General features: G+C 36.8%; 1 protein-coding gene across 7 annotated transcripts in view; it reads right to left on the reverse strand.

Annotated features, from left to right (window-relative positions):
* SETD2 (SET domain containing 2, histone lysine methyltransferase) overlaps window positions 1-16,592 on the reverse strand; it is a 116,688-nt gene that overhangs the window by 45,882 nt on the left and 54,214 nt on the right. For 4 of the 7 annotated variants that reach the window (XM_061196663.1, XM_061196661.1, XM_061196662.1 and 1 more), the window contains 3 exons: window positions 8,749-8,883; window positions 7,878-7,997; window positions 5,792-6,454 (listed from right to left, as the gene is read on the reverse strand). In XM_061196663.1, coding sequence (XP_061052646.1) covers window positions 5,792-6,454; window positions 7,878-7,997; window positions 8,749-8,883 — 918 coding nt within the window. Of the gene's footprint in view, window positions 1-2,777; window positions 3,062-5,791; window positions 6,455-7,877; window positions 7,998-8,748; window positions 8,884-16,592 lie in introns of all 7 variants that reach the window. The other 3 variants (XR_009701594.1, XR_009701593.1, XR_009701595.1) reach the window with 3 other exon arrangements.

Genomic DNA, 16,592 nt, shown 5'->3' on the forward strand with positions numbered 1-16,592 from the left:
TGCAGGGGGCACAGAGTAGTCATTCACTATTATTAAGTGGTAACTTATTACAACCATTACTAAAAATATACCATGATAAAAGTAACTCTTACTACCAATGATTAAGGAATGGTCTCTGCCCTTGAAGATCTCATGGTCCTGTGAGGAGAAACAAGCAACTAAGCAAGTAATTTTAATAACCTGTTAAGACTGCTACCACTGTATAGAAATACAGAAAAAGGAATGATGGATTAGAAAATCATCATTTGTTAACAATCATAGCTGTACAAGATTCAAGCAAATTCACTGGATGGATAAATTTCACAAAAAAGAGTATTTATTATTTCCAAAGGTGCTCCTATATTATACTCTTTAATTATAAAGGGGAAAATAGTAACTTTACATTGGAGAAACCTGGCAGACACCAACTTAACCAAGTGACTGAAGCTGACAATGCCAGTAATGGGATAAACGAACATTCCAAACAGAACTTCAGACAAACCCAAATTGAGGAATATTCTAAAAAATTTTAAAATATTCAAAAATGTGAAGTTTATAAAAGCCAAAGACTGAGGAACTAACTATTCCATATTAAAGGATACTAAAGAGATACAACTCAATGTAACGCTTGATCTCAGGTTAGATTCTGGATCAGAAATTTTCTTTTTTCTATAGAGGACATTATGTGCACAAGTGGCAAAATCTGAATGAGGTCTGTTTAACAGATTAATAGTACTGTGTCACTGTAATTTTCTGATTTTGGTAAGTACACTGAAATCATAAAGAAGAATGTCCTTGTTTTTAGGAAATACACACTAAAATATCTAGGCGCAGTGGGCATGATATCTATAACTTATTCTTTAAAAGTTAAAAAGAAATTAAGAGAAAATGTTAAGGTAAATTTGGTAAAATGTTAACACTGGGGAATCTGGATGAAGGGTTTAGAGGAATTTTTACTGTTTTTAACATACATCTGTCACTGGATGTGTATCACATGAAGAATACATAAAGAACAGTATTCTTGCAGTTTTCCTGTAAGTCTGAAATTACATCAAAATCAAAAGTTAAGAACATTAATAAGAAAAATTTATATATTTTCATTATGGTTATATATAAAACTAGATTATACCAACTTATCTGTACTCGAAAAGTCTCTTAAGTTTCTGACTAACTTGATCATGGTCCTGAGGGAAGAACAACATTCCTTACAGGTGTCTTCTAGCCCAGTAATTCTATAATGTATTTACTCTCCCACTTCTCAGATAGTCCTATATCCAAATCACTTAAAGTAACTTTTCCTAAACAGAGTCAAGACTTTTTTTTAAAAAAAGTAGCTTCATGGGGTATGGAAACATGGTCATTATGTCTTTAGGGAAATAGAATTAAGAGCTCACCCAAAAGAATAAAGTGTCAAAATGACTTCATTCAAAATCAGAATGTTTAGAGCAGCCAGATTCTGTACTTTATCATTTAGATCAGGTGTTGGCAAACTTTTTCAGTAAAGGACAAAGCAATAAATATTTTAGGCTTTGTTGGCCATCCAGTCTGATGCAACTACTCAACTCTACCAGTGCAGTGCAAAAGCAGCCACAGACGTATGTAAATGAATGAACTTGGCTGGGCTCCCAAAACTTCATTTATGAAAAAAGGCAGCAGGGCAGATTAGGCCAACCCATAATTTAGATGAAAGTATTATCTGATAATAAAGAAACCAGGCTACTAGGAAGTTTTAGACCATGTTTGCCTTTTATCAAATGAGATTCTTATTACAAAAATTCAATGTAGTGGTACCTAAAATAGTGCTCTTTGGGGGCAATTCTGTATGTTAAACAAAAGGATCAGTAATACTGATCCTTTTGAATACAGAATAATGTCTACTAAGGATTTTGAAATTTATTAGAGAAATTCAGGGCACATCATTTCATTCTGAAATGTTGCATAGCAGATTTCACATATTAGTTAGGAACCGAAATTCCAAGCAGTGACTCAAAACTTGTTTTATTTTTTTTGACCACGTGGCTTTTGGGATCTTAGTGCCCCGACCAGGGATTGAACCCAGGCCCCCAGCAGTGGAAGCACGGAGTCCTAACCACTGGACCGCCAGGAAGTTCCCCCAGACTCAAAACTTTTCAGTTGGGTAACTCTCTGAATTATTTAAAACTTCTGTAGAGAGTTCAATGCTTAACTTTCTAGGAAAATAATATGCTTAATTAAAGATAATATCTGGAGAATAAAGATGAAAAAGGTAATAAGGATGGTTCTTAAGAAAAGTCCAACTTATCACATGTACAAAATGTCCCTAAATCATCTAATCCAGATGTAACTATAACTACTCAGACTTCACTATAAGGAGACACACATCCTGTAACCTAAGTGTTTATAAGAGAGGCTCTGGAATCACTAGCCATCACAATCTCTCAGCTGTTTAATTGCAACTGAAACTGCCAAATTCACGGGAACCTTACCTCTTCTTCTCATGATCCAAATGAAGATTTTCCAGTCAAGTTTATAATTAATCATCACTTATAACCAGCTGTTTTGCCCTGTGAAGTCTCGGGTATATTTTCAGCATGAGGGGTGATGTACAGTAATTCCTTTTACAAACAGAAATATATGCACATGTCCCTGCTGAAAATGTAGCCCAGTTAATTTGCATGTGAAAATGAATACATGCTCATGTGTAGCAATGTGCTAAGTGATGTTTCTTGTTGAGGTCTACTTTAGGAGTCAAAAATGTGTAAGCCTTGTGGAGCCAAGGCAGTGGTCCTGTGTATAGAGGTATAGAAAAAGTAGCTCACTTAATCCTTTCTCGCCAGGAGTCGGGATTTTCCCAGAACGACATCCATTGTCGGCAATGGACGCACCAAAATAACGCCGGTGCCAGTGAGTTAACCACCTCTGTCCTCTTTTCACCTATTATATTTTTCATGCATCATCCAACTTCCCAACCATCTTCCTGTTTTCTTCACAGAATGCACGCTAGGTTCTTGTTTTTCTTCAGCACGAAGTTGAAAATGGAGTTGAGAAAAGGAGACACATGGTCAGCTGGTGATGTTAACAAGCTCCTTGCTGCCCTGAGAAGCTAGATGGAAATGGTTCAAGTTACAAGGGGGATCATCATCAGATCTGGGAGGACAAAGAGTAATTCATGAAGCTTCATTCCCTTCCCTCCCACCCTCTTTCATTTACTGATGATCCCTATAGTCTGCCTTCACAGCAAAATCAAGATTAAGAAATCTGAAGCAACCTCTTTCAGTTCTTCACTCCATCCAGTATGTAGAAAGGACAAGTGGAACACATGTCCAGCAACGTTACAGTGGCCCGGGAAGGTCAGGGAAGCTTGGAGTGGCTAACATAACCACAATCTTAGATCAATGCTTTTTAGTATAATCTTGAAATTAACATCAGCAACTAACACATGCTTGGCAACAGGTGCTTAATAAAGGTTGGTTGAATAACACATTTTCTTTTCTGCCAACGTCTACTTGGACACACAGGTGGAATTCAGACAGAAGTAGTTAACTCTTTCAATGCCGGGAATAGGATGGATATATATAGTAATCACATCAAGTCGTTTCTCTAAAACATGTTCAAATTATGGGTTCCCTAGCTGAAGTATATTTTTTAAGGACAACTATAACCGGTTTTGAAATTAGAACCATGGTGAATGTTAATTAGAATGATAGATGAATTAAGAACCCCAGCACCAATGCATAACAAAACATCACAGTTCAGGCAAGCAAAAACATTTCTCAGTAATGCAATTCTAGATGGGTAATGATTCCAGAGCAAACTATAAAGTTTGAGGAAGGAGGATTTTATTTAATAACTTCCTTGATGCTAAGAACTGGGATAAATCCAAAATATGAAGGTTAAGAAGAATATATTTTAGGTACAAATAAAATTTTAAACCTCAAGTCAAGAGGATCATCAGTCTACATAGTACTGTGCAACCACTTCGATCTTTCAGATAGGAGTGAAGAGGACAAGCAAGGGAAGAAATAATTTTGTAGGACTCAAAAACATTTATGTCTGGAGTGTGAGTTTAAAGTACCAGTTATATCTAATTGAGTTAAGGATATCCCAGAGAATAATTTATATCATTACAATTATAATAAAAAAAAAACTACCATACAGAGAAACAAAAACATTTACTTATTCCAGATTTTAAGAAGAGACAGGTTTTTAAGAAATTAAGATGATTATGTCTTTTTTTTTTTTTTTAATTACGTCAACCAGAGCCTTCTCAGGCAAAAGTGAACTACTAGGTCTACAACCCCCCTATCTACAAAACTATGTCTGTAAGGTCTTTTCTACCTTCACCTGAGTGCTTGTCTCCATTTCCACCTTCCTTACTGAGCCAATCATAGTACAGGCTCTACTAGCAGTCTCCAAACACAAGAGGGACTTCGTCCAGGGACTCCTGTGACCTCACAAAGCAGGCCTTAAATAAAGGTTCACACAAATGACTGTCTCAGCAGCTCTTTCAATTAATTGGAACTCCAGTTCCTGCGTTCACATGTTGTATCATAAACAGATCTACTCTGAATCTTTCCTTTTATATTTATAAAAAGGTCAGATTTCAAATAATAAGGCTGAGTTTATGCTGAACTGTAGGTGATCAAAGAGTAGCATGAGTAAGAGCTCAAATGGGTAAATGAGAGCTGAAACCACACCATACTTAAAGAAGGGTCTCAACACAGTAAATTACAAATGCAAAAATAAGCACAGTGCACAACCAACCAACTACTCATTCTGCCCAGTGTAAGGATAGTTCCCTGTGGGTCAAATGGTAGGATATAATGGGTGAGCTTTGTAGTCATAATTGGGAACAGAGAAGACTCAGGTGTCCATTTTGCTGCAACTCTGTATTCTTGGTTTATCTGGTTGCTTCACCTCTGGCGCAAGAAAGGAGGAACAGAAAAACAGGCTAGGTAGTAACCTGTTCCCACAGGGTCCTCAAGACCTGGATCCCAGTATCCCAATTACAATCAGAATTTGCCACATCTCTCCTAGGCTCATCCTGTTATTCACTTCTGTGTTTATCCAAGACCCACACTGGGTTCTCTGCAAAGAAAACCCTGCACATCATGCTATATACTTTAACAAGTGATTATGCAAGTATTAGATGTAAGGGTTCCAGAACTCTGTATTTTTCCTCTCGATAACATCTTCTGGCCAGAGAAATAGGCATTTAAAAGCAGGCCTATTTCAGAAACAATAATAAAACTGAATATGAACTAGCTCCATATAATGTTGTTTTACTGGAACAGATATTTATGTTCAATAGTTTGTTTTTGTTTTTGTTTTTGTCATGAGACATTCCACCAAGCTAACAAGCATGATTCTATAGCTTTATATGTTCAATCATTTTTGATGAGAAGTTGCAAAATTACCTTAGCTTCCAATTAATTTTATTTTTAATTAATTTCTAGTTAATCCAATAAATTAATTTCCAATTATTTTAAACATTCATTTTTTTCTTACAGACTCAAATGTACAATCCATGTTTGTTACTCAAAGGATTTTTGTTTTTAATGTAAAGACCACTTGAATGACTGAATTTACTGTTGTGATATACTTTTATAAGCAAGGAAAAGGGGGATGTTTGTATATCAGTTTGGCTGGTATCTCTGGCCAAGGTTTAAAAGACATTATTTATTTATAAAGACATTTATAATTAGCTGACAGAGAGATAGTATTCCATTTTTCAAAAATACATATAGCTAGAAAAATAGGTAATTCGACTAAAGGTTTATAGAACTCTAAACCTGGGTAATTCAGGTTAAAATGAACAGAAATGTTTTCTTACCTTTAGGTCTTTCCAACTGTCCAGGAGCTTGGTGGCCAAATCACTTATATCTACTGTTTTATCTGGCTGTTCCTGGCTCCTCTCACTCTCCACATCAGATACACCCTCCTCTTCATCTTGGGATGGTGTTTCCTCAGCAATAGGTTCATCTAGTTTTGTGCCATTGCTCTCTTTAGGCTCTATTTCAGTGTCAGCCTCTGGTTCAGATGTGGGTAGCTTACTGGCCTCCACAGCAATTTCACTATCAACTTTAGATTCAGGCAGCTGTTGTGTGAGTAGCTGTTGTGACTGTAACTCTTCCTCTTCTTCTACAGGGACGTTTTCTAACTGGTCAAGGTCCTCTTTGCCATCCTTGCCTTCTAGCTCGCTGGTAGCATCAGAGATCGCACTGTCCATGCTATTTTCACTTATAATTTTAAGTCTGCGAAACATTAGCTTCTTGGGGGTGTCTGTGTCAGCTTCTATGCTCAGCTTGGTGGAAGGATCAGGTGTGTTGAGCGGTGTGTGAGCACGTGATGTATTCTCGCTAGAATACCCATCTCCTTCACTCAGCTGAGGGACAGCAGTCTTGGTTTGAGACCAACGTTGAATAATAGGAAGTACTTTGCTTTCCTCCAACATATTTTTAGTAGGAATGGGTAAATGTTCCAAAGTCTTTATAATCTGATTAAACATAATTTAAAAAAAACAAACATCACTTTGTACAGTTGACTTTTCAAGCCTCTCCATGGGACTCAGATCAATTCTGCAGAAGCAGTGGTTTTTTTACTGTCTTATTAAATTAAGACCTAAATCTTGTAACCACAGATGGATTTAAATGTCATAATATTACTCTCCTCTAGTATGGAAGGAAAAGTGTTTGATTTTTTATTTTTTTATTTTTTTGGCTGCACCACGAGGCATGTGGGATCTTAGTTCCCCAACCAGGGATCAAACCCGTGCCCCCTGCAGTGGAAGCTCAGAGTCTCAACCACTGGACCGCCAGCGAAGTCCCAGAAAAGTGTTTTAATAAGCCTGACCAGCAAGAATAAAATGTGGAGCAGGTGACTGCTCACACACCAAATAGGACTAATTTAATTAATATTCTCCACCAGTAGTTCTCAAACCCAGGTAGATTTTTTAAAAATATAAACACTACTAGACCTCATCCTGGGTATGTTTTTCTAAAAAGTTTCCCAAGTGACTGTGATAAAGGCTTGGGAACTAAGCAACAATATATATTTAAATGTCTTGCATACAAACAAAAAATGCAGATATTACTTAACCTCCTTAGCCTTTGACAAACAGCTGTCTAGCAAAGAGAGACACTCTCTTCATTCCGAGATAACCACCCCCACCCCACACTCTGAAATCTAAGAATTTCTTCCAAAGTACTCCCCCAGTGTAGTTCTACAGAAACCCCAAGGCTTCCCCAACTCCTACTTATTGCTGAATCTCCTGGGAGAAGGATGGAGGCAAGAGAATCACTCATTTGCCCACTCACGTTTTTGTTTTTGGAAGTATATTATTAAATGACTTTGGGATTATATTAGCACTTATGATTAAAAAGAACTACATTTAAATCAAGTTAGAAAATATTGTGTATTTCATGGGACGGTATAAATATAACAATTCCACTAACAACATTGTCAATGAACATCTATTTAGATCTTTTAAAACAATTTACTCCTCAAAATGTTCTTACTCTTGTCATCCAGAATTCAGCTCTTCATAATTTTTTAGAACCCCAGAATTTAAGTTCCATATGGTTTCCTATCTTTTTAAAACTACAGTTTTAGCAACACACTGGATCTTTCACTTAACTATGATACTAGTATATCTTGCTCTTGCAGTTCCCAACTATGTAGTACTAAGCTTTAAAAGATACCATAGGGAAAACCACTGGGCAAACTCACTTCCAGCAAGGTGTTATGTAAAGTTACAGTTATAGGAATGATATTGGGATGATAAAATGATGTAATTATTTAATATGAGTAGTAAATATAGTGCTAAATTCATTATCACTGATATTATCACAATACCCTCAACCTAAATAATAAATATAGTGGTCTTAAGAAACAAGCAGGTCAGCTGAATGTGAACTGACCTCTTCCTGAAGCTTCTGGTTACTTTCCCGGCCATCACCTAGTTCTGCCATCCAGATCCACAACAAAGACAGCCCATGACGTTCCAGAAAGGACTTCAGGCAAGACTGTGAATGTGTGTTCTTCCATGGGGGAAGCGAAGCAGGATGCAGGGTATTGGGGGGTGGGGGGAGGGAGACACATAATACCAGAGAGAGTGTTAAAGAGGGCCCACAGAGAGGACTAAACAGTTCATTTATATTCACAAAGAAACCTAGAAATTCTATTTTGACTAATCTACTAGAACTGTGCAATTAATAAATGCTTTAAAGTGAGAGATTATAATCTTTTTTGATACTTAAAATGTCAACCTGGACTTTACTAAAGTTCAAATTTTGAAGGAATAAGAAAAAAAATTATATTCACCATTTTTACTGAAAAAGCTAAAACTATAAAAAAATTTAAAAATCTTTTATTATCCAACTTCTTGTGGAATATTTAATAAACTGGAGTAAATATGATTACTGTTAAAATTCCTTGCTTTGAGATCCTGTGGTAAAAATGGCCTTGCCATGCTAATAATCAAGCGGCGGTGGGGAGAGACCCTCTATCAAGTGTCATGAATTGTTACACACACAAAAAAAATTCCACCATGTTCTTTGACTAGAGAGAAGACACACAATATCTACTAATAGATTAAATAATGCTGAACTCTGAAGACATTTTTAAGAGTACAAGTTTTCAAAGTCATATAGAACTCATATATCCATTTTAAAAACGAGTAACTCTTCTCATATCAGAATTATTCCTTTTCCATTCATCATTCTGGATTGTAGTTTAAATGTCCCACCTCAAGTTCAGAAATAAAAAATAAATTAATATCAAAGTGTTCACCTGTATGAGCTTGAGACAGGTAAGTTTCTGTTCCAAAGTTTCAATTCTAACCATTAGCCGGGATAAGCTGAGCACCTGGTTTTTATCAGAGAGACCCTCACCATTCTCCATCAGGGCTTCTAGCTCTCCATCCACCTGCCACAGCAAGGAAAAATATCTGGTTATAGCCAACAACAACAACAACAAAACCCCCACTAATCTAAGAATCAAACAATCTGAAAAGATGCTCGACCTCACCAGTAATAAGGAAAACTAAGACCACAGTAAGAAACCATATTACACTCACTATAAGAAGTCTGATAAAATCAAGTCTAGGCAAAGATGTGGGTCAAAACAAACTTTTGTACACTGCTAATGAAAATATAAATTGGTATGATCAATTTGAAAAGCATTTCATTCAATCATCAAATATTTACCAAGCACTTGTACGTCAAGTATAGTTCTAGGTGCTGAAGACATTGCAATGAAGCAAAACAAAAAAATCTGCCTTTATGGGAGGAAGAAAAATTATATTAAGTGAGAAGTATGTCAGGGAAAAAAAAAAGTATGTCAGAAAAAATAAAGCATTGAAATAAAGCTTGAAAAATAAAATATTTGTATCCCCTATGCCTAGCCACTGTACACCTAAGAATAAACCCTAGAGAAACTTCTGCACATGTGTACTCTGAGAATCAGAAGAATGTTCATTGAACAGCCATTCATAAGAGCAAAAAACTGCCAACAACCCAAATACCTGTGGCCAGGCTGGATAAACTGGCATGTTCACATAATGGCATATACCACAATGAAAGGAATCAAGTGCAGCCAAATGCAACAAAAATTATCAATCTTAGCAAACATAATGTTATGTAAAAAACTAAAGTTCCAGAATACTGCATGCTGTATGAATCCGTTTCTCTGCACCTCAAAAACAAATTTTTTATAGATACATATCTGAAAAGTCTATTTTAAAATGGCAAGGGGGACTTCCCTGATGACGCAGTGGTTAAGAATCCACGTGCCAATGCAGGGGACACAGGTTCGATCCCTGATCCGGGAAGATCCCACATGCCGCAGAGCAACTAAGCCCATGGCCACAACTACTGAGCCTGCGCTCCAGAGCCCAAGAGCCACAACTGCTGAGCTCACATGCCACAACTACGGAAGTCTGCACACCTAGAGCCCGTGCTCCACAACAAGAGAAGCCACCACAATGAGAAGTCCGCATACTACAATGAAGATTAGACCCCGCTCGCCACAACTAGAGAAAGCCCGCGCACAGCAACAAAGACCCAACGCAGCCATAAATAAATAAATAAATGATTTTTTATTTATTTGTTTGTTTGTTTGTTTTTAAAAAAGGGCAAGGGAGGTAAGACACAAAATTCAAAATGGTGGTATCCTCCAGAAGCTATAAGCAGAGAGAAGGAAGCAAAGAAGTGCTCACAAGCACATATAAAGTATAATTATAGGTTTTATAACTTACATAAATTCTTTGTTCCAAAGATATTAAATAATAGAGAACAACAGCAACAAAAATCAAGGTTCCAAAGGTTGTTTTCTAGCTGTGTTGCAGCAGTTATAAAAGATATAAAGACACCCTCACAGAACTTACTATCGGGGAGATAAAATTAACTCATATGAAAACGAACAATGAAGCATTAACTATAAATGTTAATGTTAAAAAACCTAAGAGGTCTAAGATGAAGGGAGTGCTTAAAATGAGAGTCACCAGAAATGAATTCACCGAAGTGGGGTTAGAAATAGGTAAGATAAATACAGGAGGAGGGAGGAGGGAGGAAGCAGAAGGAAAAGTCTGAACAACCGGAAATGGAAAATTAGGACAGTGCATACTATGCTCAGCCTGGCTGGAGTGGATAAGGTGCAGTGAGGAATGGAGAAAAACCTTATCAAAAAGAAGGCTGGTGTTAGAACATCTCAGATGTAATATAAAAGAATCTGGATTTGATGAGACTAAGTAAGAGAGCTCTATTACTGAATCCCAAAAAGGGAATAATATGATCAAAATGGAATTTGAGAATAATTAGTCTGACAATAACAGGATGAAATCTAGACAAGATAGAGATTGAAGGAGAAGAGATATAAGATAGCATTAAATCAACTTGACATGAAATGATAAAAGTACAGAATGAGTTGATAATAAATTAGAGAAAAGCAAATCTAAAAGAAAAAGTCTTGAAATTTTCTGTTACTTAACTGGCTAAGTGTCTCACTTAATATAATTTTAGGCAAGGCATTGAAACATTTCTATTTCATATTATATCCCAAAACTCTTATTAGGGTATATAGAACAAAAATAAATGAGAAAATATAAAATGCTGCCTGCAAGAAGTTGAAGATACATAAACTCATTTTTTCCTTCTAAAAAGTACATTTGAGGCTCATCCTTTTTCGTTTCCAGTATTATTTCTTAGGTTTTGAATAGATTAAATACATGAACAGAAAAGCCAATTTACAGTTAAATCTTAATGTAAAACAATTCCCTTAAAGATGTTTTTTTCCTTGCATATCCTAAATGTAAAAATTTCCTGTGTCCCAAATTCCAGAGGATTAGCATAGGAAAGACCAAGGGCTTTAAAATACTACTTTCCGTCTCAAATACAAGAATCTTGCTTTTGACAGTTTTGAGATGCAAATATTCACTAAGCTTATATTTCCTTTTGGGGTTATTTCCTTTTCATAATTAGGCATGTAATCTTTAAAGTTAAAACTGAGTTGTTACTTTCATTCATCAATAAACTGAGTAGATATTACTGTATAAAAGGCACTACTGGGATATAAAAAAGTAGCATTCTTAAGGAAATAAACAGTAAAAATGTAGAAGTATAAATAACAAAATTTTGCAAACAAAATACAGAAGGTGAACAACCTTTGAACATTCCTACTATAATGATAAGCTTAATGGTTGTATTACATAAAAGTAAGCATGCCAATCCTAGTGGTGATATGATACAGCTTCCATAATTTTGGGTACTCAAGTGAACAATGAATTGTGGAATTAATAACTTATAGGACACCTGCAGGGGAGGAGGCCAGGAGATGACTGACATTGATTGCTTTCATTAAATTTACTAAAAGTATTTATTTTTCATTTATGGGTCACCACCTTCGAAAAAGGATTTGTGGTAAGTATAAGGAGGATTAGGATGTATTTTAATAAATTACTGATAAATGAAAATTTATATGTATATAGACAATTCTACAGCACTTAAAAATTTATTCTGTTAATTACCTAATCAGTTCAAGAAAAATGTTTATTCTTTATTTTGGGGTATGAACCATCTTTAATGGGTCTAAAGCACCATTGTTAATACATTCTGATAAATATAACATACGTATAGAAACAATTAGTAAATAAACAGGTTTAATAAACAAACAGTTGAGCAATATCCATGGCAACCAACACTCAGGTAAAAGGGCAGGGTGGGGGGATGGGGAGGATACTGTCAGTGTTCCTGAAGTGCTCCACATGCCCCTTCCTTGTTATAATACCTTCTCCTCTTAACTCTAGAGATAATGTCTCCTAACTTTTTAGGAAATAGTTCTGATTTTTAAAATAGGTTTACTACATATATTATAAATCCCTAAATATTATAATTTTGTCTGTTTTTAATCTTTATGTAAATGAAATCACACTGGACAAAAAATCTTTGTGCCATGGTTCTTTTTCAATCAACTTTACATTTTAAGTCATCATTGTTGCATGCAACCATAAGTTTCTTTATTTTCGTGACTAGTTTTTCATCATATATTATAATTTATTCATACTAATGTTAATGGGTATTTGACTTGTTTCTACTTTTTCTAATGTAAGCAATGCTGCTGTGATTCCTGATGTGCATTTTAAACAAGTCTCTCTCTGGTTATAGACCTAGGAGTGCAACTGCTGGCTCATATAGTATACATACATTCACCTTTAGTAAATAACACCAAAGTGCTTTCAAAAGTGATTGTATCCATTTACACCTCCACCACCAGTGTATCAGATCTATTGTTCCTGTGTATCATCCGACTTAATTTTTATCAATGTGGTCAGTATGCAAATAACATCTGATAGTAGTTTTAATTTGCACTCCCCTGATTACTAATGAGGTTGAACACCTGTCCACATGTTTACTGGCTATCTGGATTACTCAAGTGTCTATGGAAGTTGTTTATTTTTCTTTTGGGGCTATTTTTTTCTTATTGATTAGACAGAGCTCTCTATATATTCCAGATACTAGGATTTGTTTGTTATCTGCTGAAAGCAACTATTTCCTTTCTTATGTGGCTTTTCACCCTCTTTATTGTGTAAATTAGTTACTGTTAATTTGTTTCACAAACTCAAAAGAGATTAAGGTAAATTTCAGACTATTCACTGTTTATAATTTACAAACTACAAATAACATCAGATAATAGTAGGGATTTATTATACCTCCATCAACTAAGTATTTAATTAAGTACCTAGTTTGTGACATACCCAAAGAAGACAATCACCTGTCCTGGAAGAGCTTACAGTTTTAAGTGGATAAACTGTATGTACATAGCTTCAATCATAAGAGCAAGGAATAAGAAATGTTCACCAATCAAAGGTTACTATGGGGGGGCAGATGCAGACTACAGTGCCATTAAAATATTCTTGTTAATAGTTAAAATATGCAAAACTATATTTTAAACTGCTGCTATCTTTTCCTTTCCATGGCATCCCCTACCCAAAAGAATTCCAAAAACTAACACTTGGGAATTTCTTTCTTTCATTTTTTTTTTGCTGTACCACGCAGTTTGCGGGATCTTAGTTCCCCTACCAGGGATGGAACCTAGGGCTATGGCAGTGAAAGCTCCGAGTTCCCTGCCAGGGAACTCCCTAACACTTGGGAACTTCAAGAGGTGCTACTTTTGTGATTCTATTCAACTGTACCTGACCAGAACTCAGAATCTAAGCATCCAGCCGCAATTTCAGTAGGAGACCAATCCAATTAAAACTAAAGTGGAGTTAAACTCTTCATTACAGTCAAGGACAAACGACCCTTCTAGGAACCCAGATTCACTCTGGGTCATTCCTCTATCAGGGCAAAGTTTCATACAAAACATCCCTGTTCCGGAACAGCTTCAAATTCACATCTGGAGGGCTTCACTGGTGGTGCAGTGGTTAAGAATCCGCCTGCTAATGCAGGGGAAATGGGTTCGAGCCCTGGTCCGGGAAGATCCCACATACCGCGGAGCAACGAAGCCTGTGCGCCACAACTACTGAGCCTGCGCTCTAGAGCCAGCAAGCCACAACTACTGAAGCCTGCGCGCCTAGAGCCCGTGCTCCGCAACGAGAAGCCCACGTACCACAACAAAGGGAAAGCCCGTGTGCAGCAACGAAGACCCAAAGCAGCCAAAACTAAATAAATTAATAAATTAAATTAAAAAAAAATTCACATCTGGAGCAACCCATAACTTCAGCCCACCAACTGACTAGATTCACTTTACATCTAATTTAGTCTACAATACCATAAAATACTGATATGAACACACTATTACCAGAATAAAAACAAGCAAGCAAAAACCAGGAATATCTACATCTTGGTCCCTTGGGATTGTTCCTGAATCTTATCAGGAAGGTAGAAAGCCATCTGATATTGTTATGATGGCAGTATAATACCACCCAGGAAACCATCACACTACAATAACACTCCCCACCAATAATGCAGTTTTTAATGTAAGTTCTGAAAACAGAAAATAGCCGAAGGGAAGCTTTTATGGAGATTTTAGCTTAGGTCAACATGTTTAATGACTACTTTGTGGTTGCTCTGGTAAACTATCAATTACATGAAACAAGAGTTAAAAATAAAAGTAATCTTGATGAAGTTTAAAGAAAAATTCCCTGTAATAGTCAGGTCCAAAAGCTAATAGACTATGACCCAGTGACCCCACTTCCATGGATATACCTTAAAGAAACATGTACAGAAGAGACATGTGCAAAGACATTAAGAGCAAAAGATTGGAAACACAAGTGTTCATCAGTAGGCATATATGTAAATAAACTGTTATATGATGAAAACCTTTACAGCAGTTAAAAATGTACATATATATACATATACATACATCAACATGGAAGAGTAAAAAACAAATTGTGGGGGTTTCCCTGGTGGCGCAGTGGTTAAGAATTCGCCTGCCAGTGCAGGGGACACGGGTTCAAGCCCTCGTCCAGGAAGATCCCACATGCCACGGAGCAACTAAGCCTGCGAGCCACAACTACTGAGCCTGCGCTCTGGAGCCTGTGAGCCACAACTACTGAAGCCCACACGCCTAGAGCCCATGCTCTGCAACAAGAGAAGCCACTGCAATAAGAAGCCCACACACCGCAATGAAGAGTAGCCCCCGCTCACCGCAACTACAGAAAGCCCACGTGCAGCAACGAAGACCCAACACAGCCAAAAAATAAATAAAATAAAAATTTTTTTAAAATGTAGAAATATATATATATATATATATCATTTCTAAAACTCTACACAAAGGAACTCAATACAGTTAAAAGCAAAGAAAAGAGCTAGACTAGCTCTTTCCCATCGCTTATTGGGTGACCTTGTAACCTCTGTGCTTTAGTGTTCTCATCTGTAAAAGAAGGAAAATCCTTGTACCTAACTTAAAAGGGCTTATTGTGAGAATTAAATGAGTTAATGTGTCAGGCACTTAGAAGAGTGCTTAGCACACAGTTACAATATATATGCTCTCTAAAAAATAGAGCTGAAGCAACAATACTCTAAAGAGCATTTGTTCATCTTGGGTGGTAGAAGCATGGGTGTTTCTTGTAAACTTTCCCTTTTTGCATTTTTTAAATGACCCTTTTTTTGACCCTTTTTTTTTTTGAATCTTTAAATGGCCCTTTCTAATGCTTCCTGCTATCTAAGTCTTCTTATAGAATTCAGATTCTCAATAACTAATTCTCTCCAATTAATTTGGGTTTACTGACATCACCTTTTAACTATTATATTTTTATCCCTTTCCTGACTTATGTATTCTATCTGCTCAACTAAATAGTAAGACTACTGTCTATAATTCTTAACATAAGTATGGGTTCCTGAAAAGCCTAGGAATGAGCTAACTGCAAAAGACTCACAGGTGGATTTGCTGGCTAACACCTCTGGCCCCCTGGCTCTTTCTGGCCCTCCACTAAGATTCATAGGTCTGGGGATAGGCCCAAAAATGTGCATTTTTACAATGGACCCTGCCAAGTGGTTCTGAGGTGGAGAAACACTGCTCTGACAAAGGGATCGTCAGAAAAGGGGGGGGGGGAATTTTTAAAAACGACACAAAATTCTTGTCCCAGTTAAGAGCTCCTGTAGTAGCAAGATACCACTCACCTCCAGTTGTGACTCAGGTGAACTGGGATAGAAAAAAGGCTATCAACCACTGTTCTAATGGATTAAATACAAAGACCATCTGAGACTATCCCTTTCTCACTCTTGGGTTGCCTGTTACCTCTCAAAACTCACCTTACGCTCCAAGGAGGATTTTTAGAAATTTTAAGAACACGTGCAAACAAAAGACAAAACAATATTAAAAGATTAGGAATGTAGATCAGACTTATGTGAGTCAACAGATAAACATGTTACTTATACATAAGATTAGGAGTTTTACAGGCTCTCAAAAACTATTAGCCTGTCTGGGGGGCTTCCCTGGTGGTGCAGTGGTTGAGAGTCTGCCTGCCAATGCAGGGGACACAGGTTCGTGCCCTGATCTGGGAAGATCCCACATGCCGCGGAGCAACTAAGCCCGTGAGCCACAACTACTGAGCCTGCGCATCTGGAGCTTGTGCTCCGCCACAAGAGAGGCTGCGACAGTGAGAGGCCCGCGCACCGTGATGAAGAGTGGCCCCC

This window comes from Eubalaena glacialis, chromosome 7 (genome assembly GCF_028564815.1).
Source record: "Eubalaena glacialis isolate mEubGla1 chromosome 7, mEubGla1.1.hap2.+ XY, whole genome shotgun sequence".
Lineage (NCBI taxonomy): Eukaryota > Metazoa > Chordata > Mammalia > Artiodactyla > Balaenidae > Eubalaena > Eubalaena glacialis.